Below are 17,568 nucleotides of genomic sequence, written 5' to 3'. Positions count from 1 at the left end.
TTCAACAGGGTCCGTCCGACTGTGGAATGAGGATGAAAGATGCCTCACAGCTTTACATTTCTTACACGCTCAGGGAGATCTCTGAGCCCTCTGTTTTCTGTCACATCTTATAAATCCCTGAAGACCCCCGAGTGTCTCTGGCACGACCTCTCCCAGCTAACCCAGACCTGCATCTCCAGCGCTAGGAACTGCCCATTCACCTGCAGGCTTTGTCCCGCGAAGCACTACCTTCTGTATTCCCTTCACGTGTCTTGACCCATTAAATAGTTCATTTTCTTTGACTTCTGAAGGCCTTGAGGTTCGAGAGGCAAGCTGTGATATTCACAATGTGCCGTGCAATTGATTGATTTTTATTTTTTTTTTTTAAACTGAGACAAAGAAATGGCTTACAAAAAGAACAGACAGTTACAGCCCAAAAATGTTGTGTGCTCAGTTCCTCCTGTTCCCATCCATCCCCGAAGGCACCCCATAACTCACAGCCCTGGCTCCAAATCTGGGAGTAAATGGTGATTTTGTAGATGCTGATATTTATTAAGGTCTCCCCTCCTCAGCTGCGGCAGTGGGGACAGGCGGGTGGCAGGGTCACCGAGGGAGGCCATACCCCTATAGATATGAACAGGGCGATAAAACCAGTGGTGAAGATGACTGCTGGGTTTGGGCACGTGGAGATACCTGCATGAAGCAGTAAGGAAGGAAGCGATTGGGAAGGACAGGCTGTGAGGAGGCACATTTTCCTGTCGTATGGAGATGGACGCTTTGCACCCATCTGGCCAAGAGCTGCTGCTCTGGCACACCTCTGCGCCAAACCCAAGCCCTTTTTGTGCCAGCCCAGCCCAGCACAATGATGTGTAAGCAGGGCAGCAGCGTGCCAAACCCTGCCACGGGTGCTCCAGGGCACGTGTCAGCTCCCACTTCCCGGGGGCTGTTAGCGCCCGGCACCACGCACGGTTTATGCTACTCGAGATGTCAGCTCAAGTGCTCTGGGAACAGACTCGAGAGCCTCTTGTCAGCAGCACAGAGACATCCCCACGTCTGCACGCTCCTGCTCTACTCACCCAAGAGCAAGGAGTTCACTGGGAGTCACAGCCTGGCATTGGGGTCTTTCGTTGCCTTCCCCCCGTGTTCAGAGCCCTGAGTTCACCAGCCCCATACTGCCTGTACGGGATCCCAGCCCCAGCACCACTCTCACGGGGTCCTCTCGTGTCTCCAGACTAGTGCCAACAGCCAAACCCATGGCATCAACAAGGACACAGTGCCTCATGTCACTCTGAGGACTGACTTTGCCACCTTTGTGCAGTCCCTTGGCACTAACAGAGCCACCCCACCAGCACAATCAGTAACTTGCCACGAACACTCCTCTTTTTGGGCACACTGAGTTCTTGAAAGTTCAAAACAAAGCTGTTTTGTTAGGTTATTTTTCAGACAGACTCTGTCCTTGTGGCCTGACACACATCTAACACTGATGTGAGGGACAAGCCACAGCACGGCCACCGTACTGAGGTGAAATCTCAGCTCAAAGCACGACTCCTCTGGTGGGAGGTGAGTTCCACCTGGGAGCTGTGGAAGGAGGAAAATGGTCAAAACCCCCATGAAACGAGCATAGACAGCTGTGCCACCACCATGCTTACAAGACTTACTAGATTCAAGGTTGATGAAATATAAAGAGATGTTAGCTGTTGAAATAAAGAGCTGAAAAAGCAAATTCTTCAAAGGCTTGGCCAGAATACTCAGAATTCTTGGCCAGAATTGTGCAGGCTATCACAGTGTGGCAAGAAAATCTAAGAAAAAGGCCATCCTCTGAATTTCAGTGCACTGATCTAAAACACATGGGTAGCAGAGAGCTTCAAAACCCATAAATCACCAGAATCTTTTACCTTGGACAAAGTTTATTGTCCCCTCATCCTGTTTTCTAACACAGCTTCAGTATTATGGCTGTTCTTAAGAGTTGCCTTGTTCTTAAAATGTGCACTATGGACTCAATTATATTAAAATAAATAATTATGCAGAAAACCTTGGCCACCACTCCTCAGGATGCCCTGTGAGTTGAGGAGGACATGAATTGGCTGCAGCACCTATGCCAACATCCCCTGATGCGTGGCACCTGGGCAGTCTCCGGTGGACCTGGGACGTGGTCCAGCAGATGCAACTCCTTCATCTGGCGCTGCAAGATGGGTGCAGATCCCTCCCACTCCCCAGGCATTAGCAGCCGTGCAGATTTATGGGTTCACATTAATGTTGGATGGTGTCCCTATGAGCATACACCAAATAAGGGTTGTGTTTGACTCTCTCTCAGCAGAAATGCTGAGACAGGAGGAATTTAATGGAGAATTCCAGTTAAAGCAGACACTGTCAGTGCTACGCTGGGCACTTTGCTGTACTTTTGGCATAGCCTCTACCACCAGCACAGAGCAGAGCCACGCCGCAGCCCAGCCACCGCTCGCAGAGCACTCACCCGTTGCCTTTTCGGGGTTATTGCACATGAAGCACTGCCACGTCCCCGCTTCCTCGCTGTAGCCGAACAGATCGAAGAACCTCACTTCTTCCAGGTGCATCTGCACGTGGTCCAGGTCCTGGGCCAACAAGGAGAGAAAACAAAGGCGCTCAGATGGCGAACGGCTGCAGTTAGCACCTCGGAGCCCCCGTCGCAGCAGGAGCTGAGGTCCTTTTGTACATCTTTTGGGGATGAACAGCCTGCTGGGGCAGGTGTGCTCAGCAGCATCTAACCCAACACGTCAGGGAGGCAGGGGACTGGGCTGCCAAGGCAGTGCTGCTGGTCTGCCTGGGTCCCCAGCGCAGCAGGTGCCCACCGTGCCTTTTGTTATTGTTTCTTTTGTTAAGAAAGAAGTTCTGGACCCAGCCCCATCCAAGAAGCACCAATACGAATGTTTAACATGAATGTCTCAAAAAAAAATGCCAGCAGGACTGAGTTATCTTACACAGAACACATCCAGGTAAACGCGATGCTGTTCTTCCACTGACAGCAGTAAGGAAAGTAAGGGTTAGGGAAAGTAAAGTAAGGATTATCCAAAGTAAATGTAATGTCCGACTTGATGAAAAACCTACAGAGACTACACCTGCAGCTTCAAGGATGGGAAAAGCCAGGAGATGCTCATGAGGCACTTAAAACACTGTATAATTTCCAAAAAATACTGTTATCTTGCATTTAGATAAATGTCGATGTTAAATAACACCAAGTCTCTCACTACACAGAAGGAATTGCCAAGACCACTCAGGAAACACTCCTATTTGTTTACCTGGCATCATCGGAGATCTGTAATACCGCACACAGCAGCCCAAAGAAAACACGGATTTACACAGTAAATGGGACAAATACCCTCTCCTGCCAGGGACACGAGTTCCGCCCACTGAAGGCTGTACAGAGGGCAGAACTGTCTGATTCAGGCCTTTTCCATTTGCTTCCATCTCAAAAGCTTTAGGGAATGAGAAAGCAGGAGCCTGTGAGTTCTGTGAAACCCAGCAGCACGGCTACTCTGCTCCCCAGCCTCTAACCCCAGGAAAAAACCTGAACACAGATCCTTGGCACACGGTTCCTGGCACCAGCTGCCCCCAGTGCCCTCTCTGAGCCTTAGCCCAGGGTCCCGGTGGGTTTCAGGCTGTCTTAAAGACTGGCAAGGCAGCACGTGAGCAGGACTAACATCACCTGAGCTCCAGACAACAAAGGCTTTCTTTCCTTTCCAGTAGGGAAAATGGGCTTCACAGCACAGGGGAAAACCACAGCCAGATGTCAAAGGGCTCAGACACACGTTGGCTTTGGTTGCAAGAGGGGGCTGCAGGGCAGCAGAGCCAGGCTCGGCTCTTCTCTCCATCCTCGTGCAGGAGACGAGTGGCCCAGCTCCTTGGTGCTCCTGCCGGTCCCCTCCTCTGGCAGCGTCCCTCCAGTGCTCGGTGCCCTGCTGAAGGCCTGGGGGTGCCCATTAACTTGATTAATTTGCTCGTTATGCATTGATGAAGTTCTTACTGTCCTCCAAAGAGGAATTTTATGCATGCAAGGAATTCAGCTGGCTGCTGCGCTGTGTAACAGGAGAGCTGTGCAGCCTCTCTCCGTATTTCTCCCCCCGGTATGTCAGTGGTGGATCTGGTGGTCTGAGCGCCCACCACCTCCCTTCAGATGCTTCACGCATAGTGTGGGATCCAGAATTGCCCCCCAGGGCAGGAGAGCTGGCTCCTCGGGGAGCAGGACAGACAGACAGACCAGCCCCTTGGTCCCCGATGGAGGGGTGAAGTCTCCCAGCAGGGGACAGCAGCACAGAGCTATCCCTGGGGGGCCGCAGGATGGACAAAATGCTTGGTGGCACTGCTCTCAGCGGGTCTGTGCGGGTCATTAGAAGCACACGTGGACGGAGCTGCACAAAAAGAGCAGGCATTTGCCATCCTGTGATAAATCTTATGGTGGCTGCAGTGAGCTGAAGCAGTGAGAGAGGCAATCAGGGAAATATCAACGCAGCAGTCATCCTTTCCCACTCTGTACTCCTAGGACACCTCAAATGAGCCACTTATTTTAGGAGGTGAAGCACAGGGAAACAAAAAAGCCTAATTGGAGAGGAGAGATTTATCTCATCCTCTCCCTACATCATCCTGAAAGCTTCAGCGACTCCATTGTGAAAATGTGGCAATTCTTTCTGCTGCGTAAACTGAGATAGCAAACAAAGGGCAAGGAAGAACAGAACTAACAACGGCTTAAAAATGTTAATTATTCTCTTGCAACACTGCTCAACAAAAGGCTCTCTTAGAGAATCACACGGGGCTTGTAAAGTAGTCACTGTGTCACTGCTCTGACACAGCATGAGTCAACACAAAGACTTCTGCAAAGGGCTCACACCAGCAGAGCTTTTATAATGTGGCCTGCGTGTACTTTGATAAAGAACTATGAAGCAACCGAACGGAAATCTGTAAGGATGTACATCTGGAAATGCTTTACTTCTGGCACATTTTAAGCTGTGTTGTATAAATATTTTTTGTGGCATGAACACGCTGCCCGGTGATACAGGACATTCTTTCTGTAAGCTAGGTATTCGCTGCAATGCCTCGCACACACAGCTCAGCCAAATTCAGATAGCTGTCAGTGATTTAAATCTGAAAGCATTTCTCAGAATTTACTCCAGAATAAATCCGTGATGTAATAGATTTTTCTCCAGGTTTACAACATTCTTTAGAATACATATCAAAAAAAAAAATTGTGAATTCATTTTTTGCAGAGCAGGGGTTGCAGCAAAGCGTCACAGAGGTTCCTGGTGGCTGCTGGCCCCCGAGATTTCCCCACATGCTCCCACAGCATCCAGGTTCCTCAAACCCAGTGCAGGTATTCAGATGTCACTGCAACACAAGGCGTAAAGCTGAAACGTAACACAGGACATTGATACTGCACTGGATTTCAACCATCCTGTTTTGAAATCTCTTGATTTCAAAACCCAAGGGAAAGCGCTATGTTTGCTGAAACAACCACACCTGGAATTTTGCATTCTGCATGACTGGAAGAGGAATAATATTAGCAATATTGTCAATTCATTCGCTGTATTTGAAGTTCTGTTAGTTACGGGAAGAACTTCTCAAACTCAAATTTCAGATCACTGAGTAAATTAGTCTGCAGCTTCTGGAGTTTCCAAACTTCTGTTTTCTGCCTCATTCATGAAATCAGCGAAGATCGGTATCTCATTTTCCAGCTCCACTATTTTGGGAACTCAGAGATACTCATCCTGTTACGCAGTGATGAAAGTTCCCAAAATAGGCCAAATGCTAGCATCTGAACAGTAGTAGGATTATGCAACTGATGCGCTGGAGACTAATCACGTTTCTAGGGTGTTGGATGTCTTTTGCAGAATTTGTGCACATGAGGCACTACATCTCATTCTAGCCATGAAAGCGTGCTCTTTTCTAAGCTCTTTATTCACCCCAAACTCTTCTACACTCCACCAGCTCCGACTTTCGACTACTAGCTTTTGGCACGGACTCAAGTTAAGGCACTCCTGAGCAGAAAGACATTTCTAATGCCTTTGGATGACTCAGGCAAGGATTTCAGAAGCAGCTAAAAGACTTAGTGTGAGCTGCACTGTGTCTAAGTCAAACTGGCCCACAAGCTGGGTGTCAGACGTGGGGACCCCGCTCCCCTCACAAGCTGCAGTGGCAGTTCCCACTTCAACGCAACGCTATCTTGGAGATTCAGAAGGTGTTTCTAACAGAACTCCTGTTTTTAAATCACCCATAACCTTAGTAAATTAATCTTATTCAGTCAGACATTTCTATGCCTCAAAATATCCTGAGAGAGAGTATTTTAAAATCATGTTTGACAATTCATTTCATCCAATTTCACTGGATGGAGATGTTTGGGAGTAAATAGATATTTGTTTTACAATCCTATAGCGTTCTTTTCCAAGAGCCTGATTAATAGCTTTGAAATAGCGTTCCCTGAAATCCTGGAGACAGTAAACAGCTTTGAAAGAGTAATCTTTTAAACTGATGGGGGTAACTAATGGTGCACGTGCAAATGATCGTTTCCATAAAATCCAAGTCTGTGTTTAACTAGTTGAATTTCGTAGTGGCAGCCAAACAGCCCATAATGGCAGCTAATCTGAATCTGGAGTTTAAAACTGTGAGCAGGAAAAACTCCATATGGAGCATCACTAGTTTTCATCACCTTGGGAACAATCCACATGAAGCGTGTAGGAGTGGCTGGAGAAGAAGCCTGGAGATCTTTCAAAGCACCATACAAAATAACACCGTGGACCCTCTGCAGAAAATATAATGGCTGGGGAAACGTTTCCCAATCTCCCCACAAGCCAAGTGCTTCCTATAAAGGGCAGCCAGAGGCATGCACTGCAAATTGCCATATGGTCACCCAGCACAAGAGGACTTGGCACATTAGTAAGTTTGGTTCAGAGATGCTTACCTTTTGGTGTGGAAATGTAGACTGGATCATGGCAGTTTCAAAACTGTGTGTCCCCTTCAGCTGTGTCTTCTCCCACAGGGCCTTGAGGACTTGCACAGAATTACTCTGTATTGACAAAGGTTCTGCGAACAAGCTCTGAAGAAAATGTTGAAAACAGCATTTCAAGCATTTTTTACTTGGCCATTAACAAACAGCATCTTGTTCTTATTTCATAGTGGGACAGCCATGCAAAAAAAAAGAGGAATAAGTTCATTTCTCTATAAGGAATTATGAAGGATCGATATGCACACAGTTAGATAAATGCCCACATATTTAATTTGCTTCTGGGGCTATTTTATTTTACATTACACGTCTCTAAGGTCCTCAGCTCACTGTATGACCATGTATGGTCCTTGGCTCGTTATATATCAGCTACCACTACACACAGCAGCTTGCATGCCATGTTTGTATGCAAATGCTGCTCTGTGGCAATGCAAGCAAGGTAGAACTCCACAGATGTACATCTCAGTGATGGGCTGCTTTGTGGAGAACACATGGAGATGCCATTTACTAGAGATGCAAAGAGATGATCAGCGCCACTGCACACAAAGTCAATGTTAAAAGAAGAGCACTGCAGCTAGGAGGGCTTAGCATTATTCCTCCACTACATCTACTACATGATCTTGTAAGTAAAAAATGTGCCTGCACGCAGAAGCCAAGTTAACTGTGCACAAGCAAATCTGATTTTCCGTATTTTGAACACTCGATTTCACAACGTGTGCTATGTCCTGTTAACGTAGATTTCCTGGGTGGATGTTCCTTGTTCTTTTTCTGAACTGAAGCCTGCCGATCCCAATTCCTCAGCCCAAGCCCAAGCCCTAGCCCTACCCCCTACCTCCTGGGCTGCACACCCCCTGCCAGCCTGGGGATCCCCAGACCCTGAGCCCCCTCTGCATGAGCTCTGTAGGCTCTGAGTGGAGCTGGCAGTGCTGCACGGGGATGGCCAAACCCTCTTGCAAGCTGCTCTGCCTGAGCAAGCCGCCTGCTCCTGCTTCAGAGCACGTAACGTAACCGGAGGTATTGAGCAAGTGGTCAGCAGGCATTTTTTGTGTGGTCGGGGCGATGCGGTTTTTTTCCAGCTCTGCTGTCAGAAGCAGCTGGATCACCTTGTGCAAATTAAAGCCGAGAAACAGTCAGCGTGAGGCAGCACCTGGCACGGGAAGACTGCAGCCCAATTAACCTGGCTTTGGTGAATTTATGAACAGCTGTCAGGAAGGCACTGGAAGGGGCCACGGCAGGCAAGTGGCTCGCTTGCCAGTGTGATGCTGCACCCTGACGAGACAAATCAAACCCCAAATCCTACCGCAGTATGGGATGATTTAATGAATGAATCTGGGAAATCAAGCACCTTGTCTATCGAGTAACTGCTCTATTCTATTCACCCTTATTCTGATTTTCTTCCTTTAACCGATAATCGTTTTCCTGTACGACAACTCCTCTCTCAGCTCTCCATTGAAATATGCTCATCTTCCTGGCCAAAAGCTGCTCAGCTGAGAACACAGGAATAATTTGCAGTTTCACAACTTCCATCTGAGGGTTTCGAAACATGATACAACTACTCGTTAAAATTTTTGAAATTAAATAAAAAGCGGGGTCTTGAAATTAAGGATATGTTCTGGAGACCTCCGAGAAAAATATTTCTTGTTTCTACAGTTGCAGAATGCAATGTCCAGCAGAATATAGCGTGACTGGCAAGAAGAGAATAAAAATACAGTAACTTGTACAGAAATCTGCAGAAACTGTGTATTAGCTGTCTGTTAATCTATGACAAGTCTGCTGAAAGCTACATTTTTATCACCAGTCTTTCATTTAACTCATTATTAACACACTATAAAACATACTTTATGTCAAATTTATCTCTTGTGCAATTTCACAGACTTAAATAATATTTTTTCCAGGGCCAAATTCAGAGCAGTGTGATTTAATCATAGTTAGGTGTCCGGCTTTAGGATTTCAAACAAAAAAAAAAGTACAAATTAGCTCACATGAGGCACCACACCGATGCACTGCAGGTTTGGGTGCAGAGTTCTTTTTTCATAAGAGAAAGCATGAAGTGCTGCGTTTGCAGGGATGCTTTGGGGAGGCGTTGGTTAAGAGCTTTTTGGGCAGCATCCCAAGGAAGCAGGGTTTGGCCAGGGCAGGTGGAGATGTGCAGGGGGCAGCAAGGACCGTGGGTGTGAGCAGTGAGTGCAGCGTTGGTGCTGTGGGTGAACCCATGGAGCACCAGCGGGGCGAGGGTCGGTGGTGGGGTTGGGGCAGCGAGCGAGGTGCTTGTCCTCCTCGTGTCCTCTTCTCCTCCTTCAGCTCTGTGTGTTGCAGTGCTGTGCACATATTTCTCAACATCTGTTTCCCTTGCTCTCATTGAGAACAAAATGTTACATTCGTAACATAATTTATTTAATCTCTCTAGGCTCTGTTTAAATTCAACCTCCTCCTCCAGGCTTTCATTTACGGAGTCCCTCACCTCCTTTATTTTCTCCTTCCCTATCATCTTCTCATTCTTGGTTTTGCTGCTGCCCTTTTCTGCTTCCTTTTCTCTCTTCTCTGACCTCTCCTTCCTGTTGTCTGTTACCCATGAGTAACAGCCACACTGGATTTTTAAAAAAAACATTTTCTGTATTTACTTCTAGGAACAAACACAGGGAGGAGTGACCTGGCCTGTTAACTTCACAGTAACTCACTAAGCATGTTTTAAGTTTCAGACAAATCCTTTGTATTTCTAAGTCTGCAGTAGGGTGTGGTGAATGGCAATGGCCAATTCTACAAAGGATAAGAAAACAAACTTAATCATTTTATTATAGAAACCTTTTGTTTCATCTTGAACTGTGAAGGTGAGGTATTCTTTTACAATTTCACACTATTTGTAACCTATTAGGAAATCCCATACACATCCAAGTAAGGGGCCGCATTTGGAAGTGGCATGAAGAGTAGGACAGTACTTTTAGGGCTGGTAGGTGAACAGCACTGATCTGATTTGCAATTCCTGCTCAGTCAAAACTTCCAGAGCAAAAAAAAAAATAATTCCAGAGGGTGCTGCCCCTTGAACCTCACCTGAGGTCTCTGGGGTTGATTTTGCTTCCAAACGAACCAACTGCGCTTCTCCTGTTCATGTGCAAAGCAGCAGGACGGCACCTAGGACTTGCTGCAAGCTTTGCCTGAATCAGGCCAACAAGGTTTGGCCCCACATTGTGCTCTTCAGGCTTTGTTATCCCTACAGACAGTTTGAATTTCTTACATTCAATAGAAATCCTTCAGCTGCAAAATCACTTCAACCTGCTGTAACGTACCCACCGTGGTGAGATCCACAATAAACCTGACAGCTCCCTGAGAGATCACAAGGCTCACAAAAACTCACATTAACAGCACCGTGGATTAGAAGCACATTTCGACAGATTAACCACTACAACATTTTTTCCAGGTACGACACGAGAAATACAGAGGTGCCACTCATCTGCACCGCACGCACCTGCTGGAAGAGAAACATGATGTGGATCCAGAGCGGGGGCTGCCGGCTGACGAGGGTGAAGCTGGATTTACTGTACAGGCAGTAGTGGCCCTTCAGGGGACAGCTGAAGAACAACTTTGCTACGCAGCTTCTCACGGTATCTAGAAATAAATACAGAGAAGAGTAAAATCAGCTGCACAGAAGGCAGAAGCCAGGTGCCTGTGATGAGCAGGGATGCACTTCCAGTGCTGCTGCACCTCCTGCTTGTTGCATTTCTACTCATCAGGCATCCACGGCATCCAGAAGGGCACTGCTGTGTCTGTGCCCTCAAATTAAGGACAAGCCACGGGACAATACTGGAGAAATTTTGTCTCAGGTGCTTTAAATCCTACATGTTAGGAAATGGCTATGGGCTCTGCAAACCCCGCTTGTTCCCAAGCACGTGTGGTGCAGGTCTGCTGGGCACACCTGATCTGTGCATAAACATTACTGACCGAAATCCTGCAGTGCTTACGTGGGGTCCAACAGTGCCTTTTGGGACCAGCTGCTCAGCACAAAAGCTATAGCTACGTAACGTTACCTGACTTGAACTTCCCATGCTGGTTTTAACTGGAAACAAAGCCCCGGAGATACGTGATCCTGCTTTGGAAAAATATTGACCTCGAGCCTTCACTTTCCGTCTTGGGATGACGCCTCGTAATGATAACAGCATGTCAGGCATAGCCTCCTCAGGCTGCTTTACTGGCTTAAAATAATGATATCATTTTATAGTCCCTTTGAACAAGAACAGAAGAAGCAGAAGGTGGAGATCCTGAAGTGAAGACCTCGGTGCTGCACCCGCATCACCCAGCTGGAGAGCTGGGCTTGACGGGGGGAGAACAACCGGTCCCAGCGGCTGCTGCCAGGCTTGCTTCCTACCTACAGGCACAACAGGCAGACAGACAGCAGACAAGCCACCCTGCGCAGCTGATGAGCTGTTATAGAGTGATATTTTGGTTCTGGGGGCAGAGTTGTCACTGGAAATGTGGCAAATTAAAGCCTGGGGCTGCCTGAACCTGCCCAGTACGCTGCAGAGGGAGCAGGTGGCTGTCAGGGGCTGGGAGAAACTTCAGAAGCTGGCACGTGGAAGCCGCTCTGCTACCCTCTGACAAGGCTGCTTGAATTTGTCGAGGAAAGGAAGTCACCTGCAGCAAGTGGGGACTGCAGAGCTCGCTGAGGCTCCACTGCCACAAGGAGAAACGGTGTGGGATGTAAAGGCAGAGGAAGATCAGAGTCAACAAAGAACAGCAGAGGCACTACACATGCTGCAGGGAGGGAAACACGGGCAGAGGCAACGCATCATGTTGGGAAGTGAAGGCAAGAACTAAAACTGAGTGTACAGGCTGCAGGGAAAGGGGTGAGAACAGCGCTCCTTCCTCGGGGTAGGGCTTACAAGTTGTAATTGGCAGCATTACCAGCTCGTCCCTCTGACCCTCTAGCTCCTGCAGCTTTCCTTTCCACACAGTGTCACCTGTTCTGGCCCCACGTTGGCTCGTGCACCTGCCTGTGGTTACGGACTGATGGGCAACCCGGTGGTGTCCAGGTAATCCAAGCTTCATCAGCTGTAATGCTTCCAATTACAAGTTGGGGCTTAAAGTTAAGCTAACAAAGATGTTAATGCTGCTAAACCGAGCTGATAATCCTGGAAAGAAAATTACCTTAGCTGCAGATCACAAATGTACCGTGCCTGCGAGCAACACTCCCACCTTAGCAGGAAAAATAAAGGGCAGAAAATCCACTACTCCTGGCCAAGCAGCTGTGGGGAAGGCCTGAGTCTAATCTAATTACCCAAGCCACTAACCTGACAGTGCTCACATTCAATATACAAGAGGAGTTTGGGAAGCTGAAGGGGTTAATTAGAGCGACCCCAAGTCCTGGGATGTATTACAGCACAGAACTGAGCGCTGCCTCCAAGGAGCCTGTTGACAGAATGCTCCTCCACCAGCATGGTCCAAACTAAAGATCCCTGGCTTATGCATCGCAGATGCTAACAAAGAACCTTAATTTCAATATACTCCCCCAGACGTAGAGGTTTGGCTTTGGTCCATGTGTGTGAAAAGTTTAATGCTTCATTATGGGAAACTGCTCTTAGCGAAAAGTGACCATAAAGCACGTTCTGCCACTGCTACAAGGAGCTGGCAGTCAGTGCCTTCCTCTCCAACGAGCTCGGCACTTCTTTTTTCATTACAAACGTAGGAACTGACAAGAAACCTGGGAGGCATGTGAAGGCTGCAGGCCAGCGCTGGAGTGCCTTAAACGACTGTGCAAGGCAGCAGAGCCCGGAGCTGGAGCTCCTGTCCCCCACATCACATCCACACGAAGCTGATGAAGCCCCAGCCGTGCTGTCTGCCACAGAAGTCACTGCTGCAGGTGGCGGAGCCCCGGGGAGCAGCTGAGAAAGGGCACTCGGTGCTGGGTGGGACTGTGCTCGATAGGACCGCGAAGGAGGTTCCTGCATGAACAAAAACTGCATGGGATATATGGAGGGACACCAAAATCCAAGAAAATGCTTAGCAAGACACTGGATGACATGGAAAAAATGCTGAGGCTGATAACGCATGCCAAAATAAACGTCAGCTCCAGCACTGGAGCCTGTGCTGGCTGAGCAGAAAGCTAATTCCTGGAAAAAAAGTAACGTTCATCTGTCAATACCAAGCGAAAAAAAAGCCTCCTACTCAACTCAGACAGTCTTCAAACCTTTGGTACGAGATGAGCAATTACTCATAGCTGTTTCTACTACATTTGATATGCTGAATGTGGCAATGTCTGGTAACAAGCCAGAGTTTACTACACGCAGCTCTAAACCGATGGCACGGAACTGCTAGTTTCAACACACAACAGTTAATCTCAGCTATCCCACTGTTAGTGGGGAGTGATATTAAAATAATAAACCTATTTCTGAGGGAAACTAAGATGACCCTGATACCTATCTAGCAGAGTTTCACTGTACTTGGCTCAACTGCCAACCACAATGTCACTACCACGGCCATTTATTCTTCTGGTTGTGGGAGGCCTTTAATTAGGCAAGGCTACGTGAATTTCTTATCGTCCAGGCACATGAAGCCGCCACTGTTTCAGACAACTAGTTATGCTGTGCCGTTTCACAAAACGTTTAAAATGGAAAAAAAATATACCGTGATTTTAATTAACAGCATCATCAGAGACCAACACATGAGACTGATGCCCTGGATCTGCAGACAGGGCAGAAGAGCAGTGCAGGATAACCAGCAGCCCGCTGGATCACATCCCCCACCAACACCCTCAGATACAGAGCTCTAACTAAAAAAAACTAATCCTAAATCACACAGGGTGAGTCATGGTCCTTCAAAATTTGAAAGCATCCATTGAAATGCAACCATGTCGATAGAGTTCTCTTCACCTCCATCCCACGTAAAAACATTGCAGATACTGTAAATATTATTCAAAACGCTATTGGAGCCTGTCTAGTTCAAAACACCCCCCAAAATGTTTGTATTATATAGTATTATCCTGCCACCCAGCTGTTAGGCACTTTTGTATGTTATGTTTTTAAGAAGCTAAACCAAGGCACTGTTTCTGGAAGTGACAATACAACTCTTTACAAGTATTTTCCCTCTCGTGTAGGGATTTCAGCTCAGAGTCTCAGCACTATATCCCACTGCAGCACAGAGTAGTAACATTAACTGTTTCTTGACACTACCAGTATAACATTACACTTTTATAGCATCTTATTCAAGGAACCATGAATAAAGCTCAAAGCACCCATTGCAGTAGGGTATTTTTGCTGTACCTTCTGGGTAAGTTAGAAGACACGCTCCGAGAATGGAAAAGGTACTTCCAAAACCTGTGTAGAATTAACAAATTACATGTACTTACGTGCTTAGTACATGTAGTTTAAGAAGACACATTTTTGGGCTTTCCTAAAGCACATCTCCATAAATTGGCTGAGCTTTAGGTAAAGTATGTTTCGTACTTTTTCCAGTCCCTCATTGCAATGATCTATGAAACACTATGAACCAAATCTCAACCTTGTGTAATCCCAGCTGATCCCAGAGGAATTAGAGCAGAGATAATAATGCATAGCAAGACCTATTTGCACCTGTGAAACTTTAAGGCAGCCATTTCTAGGGAAAACAACTCATTGCATTTGCATTTGGCAGTGCAGAGCGGCTGACAAAGGGGAATGTGATGGCTGAACAGGGACCAGGTTCACAAGGCTAGCTAGGAAAGGGGAGCAAACAGATTTTTGCTTAAAATGAGCAAAAATAAATCATTTGCAGGCCTGAATCAGAGAAGAAAAAAGCGCTGAATTCACGTAACAGGAAAACACACACAACTGAGAAAAACGCTTCATTTAGTGACCTGTCCCATCTGACCTAAATTAGGATTCGTCAAAACACCATTTCAGCCATCAGAGCTGTGACTACTGCAAAGGCTCATAAGAGCTTTAACTGCAGAAAAAGAAGAAAACCCAGCAGACAGACCTGTCTTAGGGCTAGCTTAAGAGTGCTAGCCCTTGGAGCTGGACAACAAATGTAGTCGTTTTACTTGGGCCAGGAAAACCTCTTGGACTTGTCAATGTGTCAAAAGACACCAAAGGGTGATCAGGCTCCCCTGGAAACACGACTGCTGGTCAGGAAGCACTTCTCACCACCACGTCTGCTGGCAAGTCCCAAACTCCTAGCAAGAGAATAAGAACCAACTTGGTTTTTTTTCTACAAGAAACAAGAGAATATATGTTGCAATTTTAAAGTTCACTGCTTAGTGCTTGTGCCTGGGGAAAAAGAATATAAGCACAAGAATTTGTCAGAGTTGTTTTGTGTTGTTTACTCCAGCTTACCACGCGGGGTAGCCAGGAGGGATGTAACGTGGTCAAGTAGGTACAGAGTCACTGGTTCTGGGAACAATTCACGCATTATTTGATTTACAGTGGTAATCCTTTACTATTAAATAAAGTCTGTTAATAGGAGTAAAAGTATGCTCATAAACTTCCCAAATAGACTCAAACCCACCCATAAACATGAAACTGGAGAATGAGAAATGGATACAACTTCTTAAGTGTCAGACCTTTTTCAGCTTCCTCAGTTTCCTTTTCTCTTCAGTTTAGATTACAGATAAAGATGCAAACAACACATATGTTTGTAGGAGAAAAGAGTAATTTTTAAAGCAGTCAGCTTCAGGAAAGTATTTTTTGGAGCACTACTAGCTTTGCATGTGTGCCATAACTCAGCTCAATGGGTGCTTCCTCCAGTAAGTCACCCAAACTGCAACGCAGAGGTACGATGTCAAGGGGCTTGGGGAGCCCACCACAGTGCAGTCAGTATGCAGAGTTCAAATCTGAGTGGTAAAAGCCATGTATGAGAACATACAGATTTACTTAACTTCCTAACATTTTCTGACTTCCTTCTCTTCCCCGTCAGGGTAACGAAAAGCCTGTGCCATGTGGGAAGGCCTACCTCTCTCACGTCATCCCATCTTCAGCAGCAAGAGCGTGCTTCTCTTTCTGCCTGAATCGCTGACTGAAGCACAAAGAGCCCACGATGCCCGTGCAGGACAGCCAGGTCCTGGGGAAATGTCCCCATCCCCGCATCCCTCGGCCGTATCCACTTGGCACCCGCAGCCTGGCGGGGGGCTGCTGTTCACCCCATGGCATGGGTACCAGCCATGCAGGGCTCTTCTCTCCTGCCAAAATTGGAGCCCAGGTGCAGTGGGTAGGGCAGGGCAGGGTTGTTCTCCTGGTGAGAGTGCTCCTCAGGGAAGCGTGGAGTCTGTCCCGGTCCCCCTCACCTGTCCCAAGTCCAATCCCTCTGGTTTGCCTTTGGAGAGCACTAACAAATCCCCGTCGGGAATCCCTCTGCTACCACCAGGTAAATCGCATCTGGAGGTAGGCCTGTGCCAGCAGGGGCTTGCAGACGAGCACAGCAGCTGCTATCATCGCAGACACGAGGGCAGGCTGCTACGAGCACCTCCACACCCCCATTACGCTCCCCACACCACGGGGGCTCTCTACGCAGCCCACGGCCCGCATCGCCGCGAGCACAAGGGCCAGGCCGAGTTCATGCCTCCATTTTCACCGCCTCGCCTGACATTTGGGACGGATTTCAAGGTTAATACCAGTTCCATGGGATAAAACACCAACTAATATTTCTTTGGCCCAGCAGAAACGGAGCCGATCTCTGGCGAGGCGGTGCCGCTGAGGGAGCGGAGGTGCATCTGGTCCCAATCAGGCCGGGCCGAAGGAATGCTGGAATCGATCGGCCCGGTGCAGAGGCGAGCACTGCGGGGGACCAACGAGCTTTTCCATCAACTCCCTCATGTGGTACCAATTAGCTCTCGGTATGGCATAAAACATAACAACAACCAGATTTCGGGCCAGCGTACTGCAACCTGTTTCCCCGGCCGTCTCCTCCTTTATCAGAGTTCTGTCGTTAAGCCCACAAAATATTTGCTGTTTATATTTCCTCCTGCAGGGCAACAAGGAGCCAGGAGCGGCTCGCTTCTATATAGCAGCTATAACATCATTCATTGAATTTTTAATGTGGCTTCAGTGCCCGAGAATTGGGTGATGCATCCGATGTCCCTGGCCTCGGTCCTTCTGAGGGAGGGAGGCACAAATCCCCCCTGCCCTCTGTGCACACGTCGTGTTTTCTTCCTGGTGGCTTGCTTGGCAATGAGCTGTGGGCATTCACAGTGATGATTTTACCTGAATTGTCTGAAGAACTAGAAGAAAAACAAGGATTTCCCTCCAATTATAGCCAAAATGAGCAGTTTCACAGGCTGTTGTCTGGGAACTGTTTGACACCAGCCACTCCCAGCCCGGGGCAGGCATTTGATCCGCTATCCCTTCATGTCTGGGAAAGGAGAATACCTCCAGGCTTATCCAGCATGCAGGAATCAGGATGAGGCCCAGCGAGGGTAGAGCACACAGAGCCATCAGCTCCATGCTGCGTGCAGAAGTTGGACTAAGCCAGGTAAGACATTGACTCAGGCCTTGGCTGGATGGTGTGGCACTGCTGAGGTCAGCTCTGGCAGGTCACACCACCGTTAGTGACCAACACAGAGCACGGTTTCTTGTTCTCGGTCACCGAAATTCCAGTGGCACCGAGGTGATGGAAATCCTGCCCAGCGTGTGCTGAAAAGCAGTAGCAAATCTGGGGAGCGT

General features: G+C 47.7%; 1 protein-coding gene across 3 annotated transcripts in view; it reads right to left on the bottom strand.

Annotated features, from left to right (window-relative positions):
* VEPH1 (ventricular zone expressed PH domain containing 1) overlaps window positions 1–17,568 on the bottom strand; it is a gene marked incomplete at its 5' end in the record, with an annotated part of 67,198 nt that overhangs the window by 10,342 nt on the left and 39,288 nt on the right. Inside the window, 3 exons of one of the 3 annotated variants that reach the window (XM_084291791.1) lie at window positions 2,453–2,570; window positions 6,905–7,079; window positions 10,348–10,549. In XM_084291791.1, coding sequence (XP_084147917.1) covers window positions 2,453–2,570; window positions 6,905–7,079; window positions 10,348–10,549 — 495 coding nt within the window. The remainder of the gene's footprint in view (window positions 1–2,452; window positions 2,571–6,904; window positions 7,080–10,347; window positions 10,550–17,568) is intronic. The other 2 variants (XM_084291792.1, XM_084291793.1) reach the window with 2 other exon arrangements.

The sequence above is a fragment of the Netta rufina genome (assembly GCF_964035555.1).
Source record: "Netta rufina genome assembly, chromosome: 9".
Taxonomy (NCBI): Eukaryota; Metazoa; Chordata; class Aves; order Anseriformes; family Anatidae; genus Netta; species Netta rufina.
This window is presented reverse-complemented; position numbering and strand designations above follow the sequence as displayed.